The sequence below is a fragment of the Seriola dumerili genome, unplaced genomic scaffold, assembly GCF_002260705.1.
Source record: "Seriola dumerili isolate Sdu_G_001 unplaced genomic scaffold, Sdu_1.0 BDQW01000040.1, whole genome shotgun sequence".
Lineage (NCBI taxonomy): Eukaryota > Metazoa > Chordata > Actinopteri > Carangiformes > Carangidae > Seriola > Seriola dumerili.
Genome location: NW_019174295.1, coordinates 431,185 through 443,519, shown reverse-complemented (window position 1 = coordinate 443,519; position 12,335 = coordinate 431,185). Strand labels below are relative to the sequence as shown.

At 40.0% G+C, this 12,335-nt stretch overlaps 1 protein-coding gene across 1 annotated transcript; it reads right to left on the bottom strand.

The window, feature by feature from the left end:
- Nucleotides 1–872: 872 nt before the first annotated feature.
- Nucleotides 873–12,335, bottom strand: rcc1l (RCC1 like). Its single transcript, XM_022738885.1, has 12 exons — nt 12,208–12,335; nt 10,735–11,020; nt 9,831–9,960; nt 9,352–9,480; nt 8,489–8,555; nt 7,861–7,912; nt 7,470–7,554; nt 6,570–6,751; nt 5,723–5,810; nt 4,233–4,406; nt 2,913–2,998; nt 873–2,253 (listed from the first exon to the last, which is right to left on the bottom strand). The coding sequence occupies exons 2-12, from the start codon at nt 11,017–11,019 to the stop codon at nt 2,176–2,178; spliced, it is 1,356 nt and encodes a 451-aa protein (XP_022594606.1). The 5' UTR covers nt 11,020; nt 12,208–12,335; the 3' UTR covers nt 873–2,175.

The window sequence follows — 12,335 nt, the reverse complement described above, 5'->3', positions numbered from 1 at the left end:
ATAACTGAGAAAAATTTGTTGGGTTTGACCCACAAGTTAAGCTACAGCCACATTTATGAGATAACATTGACCCTAAATACCAGGTTTGTGCAAACACAAGTATGTCAGTCCAAAAATTTCTAGCAATTACCCTCAAAAAGAATGTGACAAAACAGCGCTACGAGGAAAACTGAAGAAAATCACACTCATGGTGCCGTGCAGATTTATCACAGGTTGTATGTTTTATGCTCACTGAGTAGTTTTGTCATAAATATATTTCCATACTCTCAGAGCTCGACTCTCGACTTGTCACCATGATGAATGGCCCAAAACACAGGAGCTCAATGGAGAGAGAACAAACCAGGGAGAGAGCACGGACTTCAGCTACAGTCACTGTACTGTAAGAATTAAACTGCCCATCAACTATTACAGTTATAGACGAAGTTACAGTCAGGATCAGCTGGTAAATTAAATCCAAACAGAGAGTGAAAATGATTTAGAATAATAATAATGTGACGCTTTATTTTATAGGTCCATGATTTCCTAATAATTTCTTGAGTCTGTGTAATTTGGTGCTAATTAGGAGGAAAATAGCAACAAAGCTCTGAGACTGTTATTTGAGTATTGAGTTTGAAACTCAACTTAAATATCTCAGGTTTGATGTTTTCAACAGAACAGAGAAAGTAAAGCGAACTTCATTTTGCCTGCAGAGTAAAGTCACTATCACCATTTGTAGTTAAAGGATCGTCTTATCCTGTAACTGAACTAATTGACTAACTCTGTCTCACTTATAATTGCAGTGTCTCCCAGGAAACTTTCTACAAAATTATTAGAATTTTTTTCTTTACTAAAAATTTCAACTGTAATTTCAGTATTTATCAATACAACTGATGTGGTAGATAAAAATAGATTTATTTTGATATAGCATATTTAGTTTGTCATCAAACTAACACCACGGGTGAGTTAACCCTCGGAACACATGCAGACCAAATATAACACTTAATAATTGAAAATCTTGATGCATTTGATTGATATGGCGATAAATGTCAGAGCAGCTTGATCTTTTCGGGCCGCCAGGATGCCATGTTTGTAGTTTTCCGCAGCTCCCAACAGCCTTTTATATGCACGACAATCATGCACCGTTGATGACACGAGTTCATGTCGTAAAATTGATTCTTCAAAACCCGTTTTCTCCCTGGCAGAGTGTCTTCACCTCTATTTGCAGTCGGCAGGGAGATGATAATCTTTTTGTGGATTGTTTTGCCGTCACAGACTTTTCAAATGGTCCAGTGTTACACAAGCCTTTGATTGGCCGGGAGAGATTTAAATTGCCACAACACATTGTTCAAACTGCAAGAGTCTGATGATTCCACGGTGAATCACTTAATTCACTGAGAACAGAGAGTATTTTTGTGTAGCGGCAAATCAACAACATGTCAGAGGAGACAAAACATGATTTTACAGAGTTAACTACCTGATGGGTAGAAAGCTTGTCCAGTTTATTACAGGTTTGGTCTTATTTTCATAGTTTTTTGGCTTCAATTTGAATCAGTAATGTTGCCTTTTAGTTCCCAGATTAACTTGGTGGGGAATGCATTGTCATAACTGATATGAATGATGGTGGTGTAAATGAAAATGAGTATTTTCATTATCATTTAATCTGCAGTTTAGTCCATAAAATGTCAATAAATAGTGAAAACGTGTCCAAAGCCCAAGGTGACGTCTTCCCTTGTTTTGTTTTGTCCAAGACTCAGAGATATCCAGTTTACGCTGCGAGACAAACAGCAGCTCCTCACACTGAAGAACCAAAGAATGATTTGCATTTTTTCATTATTTTGCTTGGGAAATGGCTAAATCAATTAATCGATTGACTGACTAATCGTTTCAGCCGCGCTTGTGATAAAACTATCCTTCGATGTCTGTCCCGTGTGACCTTCATGCAGGATAAATTGAACCGTGTCTGTGACACTTCGCTGCAGAATCGACTGCCCTGCTCACTGCTTGACGTCACCGCAGGACGGAGGGACACGAGGGTCCGTCGCCTGTGGAGAGCAGCTGGCTTCAAGACTCCAAAGCGGCCCTGATCGGCTCCCTGAGGCGCCCGGGGGTCAGCGGGGGGTGGGTGGGTGGGTGAGAGAGGGGCGGGGGCTCAGCCAAACATCCAGCCTTTCATGCTCGGCTGGGAAGGACCAGAGCTCACAAGAGGGACTTCACCAGCGCCACCATGTGGTCGACTCCGCACGCTACATCCACCACTTGACCCGGAACAGTCACCTGAGAGTAAATCACACAGGAGGGAGGAAAATACAGTTCACTTGGTTTAACTCCAGATTCAGTAACAGAAAACCTGGTGCGCCTCCACACACACTGACGCTACGAGGAACATTTATTTTGTTTCTTGCTCTCTGAAAGCGTCTATAGGTGATGAAGGGATTTCCCACTGTGCCACACTGAGAACAGCGAGTACAAGACCTTCAAATCCTGTTACAATATTGCTATTATATTACAATGTCTTAAAGGGACGTGCTAATGTAAGTCTGTGAGACTCATATTGGAAACCTCTATCGGGGACATACAGGAGGAGATTTCTTTAACAACCTCACACACATTTTTCAGAAGAAATGTACTTTACATACAGTAAGGTGAGGTAGAGCGACAGTTTGCATGAATGACTTTATCACATTTATTTGCAGGGCTTGGAACGATGAGAACCAGCTGGAAAAATGTCCAACTTTAACTCCACTTCCGCACACGAATGAAGAAACGTGGACATGCATGCAGTGTGTGCATTTTATTTTGATAAAGAAAAACGTAGGTGGGAAAAAAAACAAACTTCCAAGCTCACAAATTGGTTTGCTTTTTCCTCTCCACAGTACATCAGCCGCATGTTTGACTCTCTGTGTTTGACTAATATTGAATCGGTGTTGCCTTACCCGCCATGGGAAGTACTGGTCGTCTCGACTGCCGATGCCCAAACATCCTCTCACATTCTTTCCCCAAACGAAGAGCTCGCCTCGATCTGCAACGCAACCATCAAACCATCAGCACGCCGTGAGGCCGAGCACCTGCTGAGCCTCAACACGGACCAGCTGTAGTCTCAAACAGCTTCTACCTTTTAGTAGGATGAGTCACACAGAATATGATTTAAAAAAATAAATAAATAAAATAACAATAATAGCAACCAGGGTTCATGACATTCCTGATACGTCTTACCACAAAAATCCTTGTTGTCTGAACAACAGCTTCTTTTAGACAAAGAGTTAAATCTGTGTTTGAGCAAATATTAATATCACAACACAATAATTACATATACAGTAGATTTTTGTCATTGAAGACAACACAATAGCAACAAGGAAAAAATCAATTTTTGTTTACAATAAACAAATGAGATATAATGTTAATTAGTGAGTTTTGGAGCTGCTGGTAGGTGGGTTTTCATTGTTGGACACAGCCAGGCTAGCTGTTTCCCACTGTTTCCAGTCTTTGTGCTAAGCTAAGCTAACTGGCAGCTGGATGTACTTTTATATTTAACAGATTGGTATCGATCTTCCCAACTACTGTTCCTTTTAACGGTTAATGCTCCAAACCTCTGTCTTAACACAGGTTCTCCTCAAGTTAAGTAAATGTACTTAGCTGTTTTCCACCACTGACTAAACCCAAAGAACCAGTTATTGATTTTAGGAGATAGCAATTTAAGTTATAAAGAACAAATACTTGTGTCTTCACTTTTAGTGTTGTTGGCTGCTTTGGAAGCATGATGTGAAAAAAATCTTTTCCCTCGATGCTCGACTGTTCATGTCATCGACATGAAGACATGAAGAGACCGTTCGCTCCTTTCAGTCCTGACGAAAAAATTGACTTTTTTTTTTCTTTTTTTTTTAAATTTCCGGTCCATAAACAGCCTAAATCACCTGACTGCAGTAAACTGCTTCCCCAGACACCTGTACCTCTCTTTTAGCACTTCAGACAGGATGAGACGGAATGACTTTGTGGTTTATTAGTTTTATATTTCCATCTTTTATCTTTGCTGGAAAGGGAAAAAAAAGCTCAGCAGAAAAAAAAGAAAAAAAAAAAGAAAGAAAAATAGATGATACTTTAAAGCTGAAAGCAGTAAAGTGGCATCAGTAACCCTGGTGTACTGCTGATCTGACACACAGATTTCACCTAGTGCATCATTAAGTGCAACTTAAGTGGAGATGCATTAAGAGTTTGTTGTTCAGACATCCTAAACGTGACGAGACAAACATTCTTACCTGTTACTGCAGCAAAGTGGGTGAGGCCACACCTGATGGTGGTGACAGCGACTGAAGGGTTAAACTCTGAGCGCCCAAACAGCGTGGAGGGAATCATCTCCGGGGTTGAGGACTCTGATAGCTTTGGGCCTTTTCCAAGAATGCCATATCCCCATACAAACACCTCTCCTTTTTCTGAAAACATTCAGAGACACAGAGACAGACTTAGGCTGATATTTATATACCAACATGACGAAACAAAAGCTAAAGACACGAATAAACAAGCAGATTTAGCACCAAACATAAATTACAGCTGCGGCTGCTGGAAATCTCATTAGTTTTGCAGGTATTTGGTCATGGACTTGAGTATTGGACAAACTGGAATTTGGACCTTTTGATGGAGCTAGAGAGAAAAGTCAGACGATCATCAAAGTTATTCTATTGACCCAGAGGGAAACATGAATGCGACTGACATGTTAGCCACATAGCTAGTAAGCTAAAAACACACTTGTTAAACAAAGGTGTTTTTATGATCCGGTTTATTAATAGTTATGATCAGGGCTAATATTTATCAAGCATGTCAGAATCCCTCCCAGAGTGCTAATGAAAGTTTATTATATTTATGGAGCTTCCTGCATTTATTCTCAGCAAGGACAAGGACTCCAAGAAAGAGAGGCATCACTGTTTAGGACACTGTCAGCTGCAAAGTAGATATTATGATTTCTTTTACATTTTCAGAATGAAATATTAAATAGTGATCTTTGTGTGTGGGGCAGAAATATGAGGTTTCTTTTTACGTGGTTAAATAAAAGATATAGTAATATAAAAATAGCTGAAATCTCATACACTAAGTAAATGTACTGTACATATTACAATTATAAATAGTAGGTCATTTGACTCTACTGTGTGACACATGCTACCCTTGTTTGATAATAATGACTCAGCATCTCACACATATTGAGCAGAATTAGGAGTGACTGATAAAACATTTTCACTTCCGAACCTAAAAGTAGAAGCAAAATGTGTCACTGACTGTGTCACTTAGGTGTAATTTCCTGCTCTGAGACACTTGATAAACATGGATGTTGAAAAGCTGTGAACAATAACACTCCCTTAAAATAGTCCCATCAATGACTGCAGAGACTGTTTTGGGAAACACAACACCAAGTCTGGATAAGTAAAAGCTCAGTTTTTCTCTTTTTACACACTTATACCTGAAACAGTTATTGATTTTCCTGCCATAGTGTCAAAAAGGTAAATTGAAAGACAAGCCACTTTCCCAGAAACACAGAAGTGTGATCTGTGATGCCACCGTGAGGCAGTGAGAGGAGTCACTCCTTTGACGTCAAACTGTGAACTGAAGTTGATTTTAACTGCTCTGCCATCAGGTCAGGAAGCTTGACTTTATCCCAAAGACCCACTAAATCTAAACAGTGAGTCTCCCAGTCGCCTGCAGCTCTTCATGCTCACATTTACACAAACTGTTTTCAGGTGTATTTGTATAAACTGACCGTTGAGAACAGCCACCTGTGTTCCTCCGCATGCTGCCTGAACCACCTTCCCACAGCCTTTCAGAGGAAGACGTCGAGGAGAGTTGATCTGAGAGATGAAGAGAAGATTAACGGGGGCTTAAGTGAGAGTGCACAGGTGGTTAAAGACAACTGGCATCATTCAATCTTCTCATATTTAGAATTAGGTACGAAGGAAATTCACAAGTGGCCCAGACCTGCAGCACAAGTCATGTACAGATACTAGCCTTTCTCCACAGGAATAAAAGATGATGTTTTTTTTTTATGTTGTTGTGAAATTTGTTTTAATCTGTTAATTTACAGATTTTAATTCTGCTAACTCACTGTGAACTTGTTTTTACTCTTGGGTGACATTTTTTTGAATGAAGGTTGAGACCGGGAATATCTGGGTATGTCGATCATGCACATGGTCAGGTGAACCTCCTCGTGAACTGGCGCCATTCATGGAGGTGAAATGAGCATTTTTAAAAGTTTGTGCAGTTAAGAGAGTTTGCTGAGGCCAACTTGAAACACTCGCACGAGCAAACCTCAAGGATAAAATTTAGAAAGAAGCACGAGGCCCTGTGAATAATTTCATGCCTCTTCTCTGCCATCTCTTATGCCTCAAAATATTTGACTACTGACCGCTGGACAAATGACTGACAGGTGGAAAGAACCTAACAGAGCCTTCAAGCAAGTCCTTCAGTAAAACAGTACAACAAACCTTTTAGGAGTCACAGAGAAGTCCTGTTCATATATCAAAAGAATGTATGACAACACTTCAGAAGATGACAACTTTCTACTCTCCCTCGCTACACTTCCGGCTGGACGACATGCGAGTTCTCCTCACCTGTGTGGCCTCAGTGACCGAGGACAGCTGCAGGTATTCAGAGTTGCCCCATCCGTACAGCTGTCCATCTGTGGACACGGCCAGGCTGCAGTCTCCGTACGTGTTGATCTGCCGCACCTCCACGCCCGCCAGATCCCCTCCCACTTCCACCGGGGTGGAGGTGACGCTGTGGTGTCCCAAACCTGGAAGACAAGAACGTGCAACCGTCAAAACAGCAACAAGTTAAATTTTGGACTTAAGTCCGTAACAAGGTCTCAGGAATATCGCTCTCGTTGATTAAGAGTAAATCCTAGATGACGAGGGAGGAGGGCAAATAACTTCTGAGACATGTTTTTAATAATATATAATAATACATTATCTGAAGTAATCTTAAAGTTCAGAACAGCGGTTCATCCTATTATCTGCATTTGACAGGTTGTGAAACATCTTTTTCCTGTTTTCTTGTGTGGTTACCTCTCGATGCCATGAGTAAATACTGATCATTCCCTCCGGTACTTTGAACATATAAATGGAATAAATTACAAAAGATTTAAAGATGTGAAAGTCTAATCCCACTGAATGAATGAAAACATTTATTTTTGATGCTGCTTGTAAGTGTTTGCTTTGTTGTGTGTCATATCTCTGCTGTACTTCTCCTGCTAGACTCTGATCTCTTTTACAAAAAGATCTTTATCACAGTGAAACTATCTGATTAAATAAAAGATTTAACAATCTAAAACATTATGATGCAAAAGTAGTCTGGTTTGGTTTTACAGTGTTTAGATGTAAAATAGTTGGCTACTGTCTGTGTGTTCAACCTCACTGTAGCTGAAATGGTTACTGTGGTGTACTACAGGAGATTTTTCATCTGGCTTTCAAGGTTAAGGGGGGGACTGGTTCTTCTCTGTGAAGTGCACTGACCCGTCTGTCCATCTGCGCCCCAGCCACATGCGAACACTTTTCCTGTCTCGGTGAGGAAAAGACTGTGATCCTGTCCACACGCCACCTGGAAGAGAAGAGAGGCATCTTCGGTGATCAGATCCCATTTGAATGGTGTTAAAACCACATTATATCTACATGTAAATGCATCCTGCACACATGATTATAAAGGCAAACGCCAACACCAAAGTGGTTAGACTGACATTTCGCCACATTATATTAATGTGTACACTGGGCAGGTGTCTAATCCAACTGTATCTGTACATAATCTGGGTGAGCGTGCACCCAAAGGTCTGATAAAAGAAAGAGGCAATGAGACATACAACAACAAAAAACCATCTGCCGTTACTGTTCGCAAAGAGACTGCACTCACCTGGGTGACCCTGCTGCCGAAGCCTTCTATCTTGTGAATGATGTGGCTGCCACTGTTTGAACATGAGACATGAGAAATAACCGATCCATCACTCGAGGACAGCAGCGCCCCCAGAGACAGGTCACGTCCTTCCTTCTCTTTCAGCCTTCATTCAACGCCTCGCTTGCATTTGCAAGAACGTAACTCACAGATAAACAATACATCCAATTCAAAACGCCCGTGACATGAATCATACTTTTCAGTTCAAGCTTCGGGAAGTCAAAGTCAGTAAATCTTGACTTTAGAATTTGCATCACTGTATGTGTGTTCCCAAGGTCAAGAATGAACCCCAACGCTTAAATTCAAGTACTTCTCAGACTTTTAAATTTATGACACTGTTTCCAGCTGAAGTGAGGTCGTGCAACAATAGAACTGACTTCTTATGGGAAATAAACACATTATAAAACAGTTTTGTTTAAGGACTCATGGGGAAATTCCAGTTATGCACAACCTGGGTCTTATTTTCATAGAGTTGGTCATAATTTCTATCATCAAATTAAAATTATAATATAAAAAAAATCAAGTAAAATGATCTTGAAACATTCGATTAACTGTTGTGCTGTTGTGTGCAAAGAGTATTAGGACACACCTGTAGACTTCATCTTCAACTATCCGCCTCCCACACTGGCCATACGCATTGTTGCCCATACTGAAAACTTGGGAGAGAGAAACAGAACAGCGCCCTTTGAATTATAATAGACACAATGACATTGTTATTGGTTTTATTCATCGTCAAATAAAAAAGAAAATTTACAGGAGAAAATTTTATACCCGGAAAGAATGAGGTGATAAACTAGTGTCATCAAAGAGTCTGAGAAACAGCTGCTGAGTTTCATTTACACAAGCCCTGTCCCATTATTTACACTTCCCTGAGCGAAAAATCTTTTCCTTTTAAAGTAAAAGTTCTTACCGGGTCACAGCCATAAGACATATGATATGTTATTTTCTTTCATCTGGCCAAACTACAGTTAATAACCTGGGTATTCAACGCCAAACAGCGAAGTAGATGCAAGATTAAACATGTTAAGACCTTAAATGCAGTGTGATGGGCCACTCTTCAATTTCACAAAAATTCAAATCATAATGTAAAGCAAAAGTGCCTCGAACATGTTCTGTAAACAGATTTCATTTTTAGAACATTTGTATGTTAATTTAATGAAGGTGCCAGAAGACCCTAATGGGTGTTTTCAGTTGAGATCTAGCAGCTGTCTGATAATCATTAATTTTCAGTGAGAGGTGGGTGGGGGATGGAAAAGGACACACAGTGCAACAGGTGGTTGCTAACAACACAATACCAGGTGTTCTTTCTCTTCTCACAAACTGTGACGAACACTCGGCTGTAAAGTCGCCTCTAAAAAGCCTCAAGTTCGAGTTCTTTCTGCAAAAAGCGAACAACTCCATTATCACTGCGGGTCTGGATTCATGCTGCTGCATGAGGTGCGAGTCTCTTACCTCCCTCTTGATCAGTGAGGACCAGGGAGTGAGCCCGGCCACACGCAACCTGAACCACTTTGGTCTTCACAGGCTCGACGAGAGGCAGAGCCACCGGCGACGGCTCCAAGATGTAGTCATAACTCTGATCTGTGAACAGGGCATCAGACAGGGGAGGGACGTGAAACATGGTACATGATGCACCGTCTCAGGACAATCATGTTATTTGATGAACCAACAGATTTGCCGTGATCTGTCACGGTGTGATATTAACTGAGGTAGCTGCGTGCACTGTATTTAGGCAAGGTGCAGGACAAAGTAGAGAGTCCACACACTGGATTTTAGATCCCAAAAACTATATTTGACTAAAAAAGGGCCTTTTTTTTCCTTCATCAGGCAAAGAGCCAACATGACAGAGAGACACCAAATTGTTTACGTCATGCTGATGTCTTAATTACAAGTTTTTTCTACTTTTGTATAAACAGTCCAGTTTCTCTTACGGCGGCTGTGTTGGGTGCGTTGGAATCCCAGCTGAGAGTCTTTGTTCAGGCCCATTCCCCACAGCTTGGACACATCTTTGGTGGAGGAGGCGATGAGAGTGAAGCCGTAACCACAAGCAGCGGAAGAGATCTACGACAGAGGAAGAGTTCAGCCTTACAATCTATTTCAACAGTCCATACCTTCTCATAATCACAGTCTTTTCTGTGGACATGGAAGATGAAGACTTTGGGCTCCAATGCATCAGATGATTCATTTTAATGTTTTTCAACAAGAGTAATCTTATCCTCATCATCATTTCAGACAATACTGGGGCTGGTTCAGTATAAAAGGAGTGACTTCCATCACCAGCAGGCTTGCCATAATGTTAGTAATATAAGCAATCAAATATTTATCAGTAAATTAATCCATTACACCCTATTATGCCTTTACAATAAGAAAAGGACCGGTGTCTGTGAGGCAACAGTGTTAAATATATGTAGCTGACAATATATAGAATTTTGTAGGAATACTAGCAAAGGAAGAATCACTTTTAACATACTATTTGAACAGCTCATTCATAATGCTTTTCTTTTTTCCCTTCATTATGAAAGGGAAATGGAGCTCTACTTATTACTGGAGTAGTGAGTGAACGTACTATTAAAATATCAACCACCTCTGAAGAAAAACATTCAATCCAAATGGGGCTTAAGATATCATTTTTGCAAACTAGAACTATAACGGTATCAATAATTTGCACTTCGTGGATAATTAAAAAGGCAATATTGCTCACAAAATCAAAGTATATTACGTCTTAAATTGGTCAAGCCACACTGCTTATTACTGACAATAAATCAGACTCAGCATTTAGTGGGGAGAGAATCAATACAAAACCCAAATACAGCAGTTTTCCACAGATGATTTTACCTGCTCTGCAGTCTCCAGGCGGTAAGGAGTGAGCTGGTATTTACGGGGCTTCTTCCTGCCACTGTCTGGCACTACAAAGCTGGGGATACCCAGAGCACCAGTAAAGCTAAAGCCCCACACAAACACTTTGTGGTTGGGCTTTCTGTGCTGGCCGACATACTGGAACACCGGACCACTGCTGCTCTTCTCCTGCGGTCTGGATGCTTTACTGAGTGTCGCATAACCACAGACTCGAATCCCTGTCCTCAAGTGTTGAGTGCACAGTCGCACACAGGGAAAAGCCATTCTTTAAAATGAGACAGGAAAAGGCAAATGAACTAGTTTAATTAAATGGATGGATCTACTGTAACGTTCATAAAAACAGATTCAGTATAAATCACAAATATACAATCCACAAAACACAAACCCATTTGCAACCCTGTTACTGTAGTTATAACATGAATAGCCAATTTTAAACATTTATTTTTATGAGGGGAGGTTATTTTCATGATTTTCAGTTAAAATATATCAGAATAGAATTCACTACTAATTACTAACTAGTAGTTGTTTTTCATTTGATTAAGTCAGTCAGGGATAGAAAACATATGTGTTATATGTAAAAAAAATTAATCACATAGATATGTTTAATATATGTACATATACAAATTTTACTATGGGTATTTCATACTGTATATGTTATAAACGTATATCTTCATATATCCAGCGGATGTATATACTGTATGTAGTAGCAATATATCCCCTTAAAGGTGAAATATATTGCATCACTCTTGGTATAGGAACACATACGTCATTTATTAAATTTCTGTATGGGTTGCATTACCTTACCCGCAGAAATAATAATTAAATATGACAAATAGAAATGTCGAAAATTTATAAATCAATTAATTAAAATTTTTGAAAAACATATCTTGTCTGGTTATGAATGGTGAAAACATTTCAGCTGTAGTTTTAACGGACAACGTAAATTAACTGCAGCCTACGTTGTTAAATTGGTGCGTTCTGTATTCCGTTAGCTTGCACGGTCAAATTAACGCTAGCTTAGCTTTGCGAACACTAAACATTTAATATTGTGAGACTTTAAAGACACTAGAGAGTGGTGAGGGCCTACTGATAAATTCGGCATGTAGCTAACCTATTTAGCAGCTCTATATTTTAGCTAAGCATCACTCATGTCGTCAGTTAACAAGTTAACGTTAGCTAACGCAGACTGACACCGACAAACGAAATAACGCGTGAAACAACGGTTGTATCTTTACATTATTCTAAAATAAGTGAGGGTCGGTATGCATGATCAATGCCGATTTGGAGAGCAGCTCCAAATTATCCGTATAAGATACCACAGCATGTCTTATCAAAGTAATATTTCTGAAAATATACAGCGAACCTTTAAATTGGCAGTAATGTGAATACAGTTTCTCCTCGTGTTCTGTCTCCTTCCCCACATGCAGCCACTGAACTCAACACTGAACCTACCTTTTATTCCCGTTAGACCGGAGTGTTGTTCAGTGTCTCACCTGCTGAAGAAGTAACTTTAATTGTACAGGCGCTGAGATAAACCAACTGACATATTTTCATTTCAATGTCATTATCGCGCGTGTTTA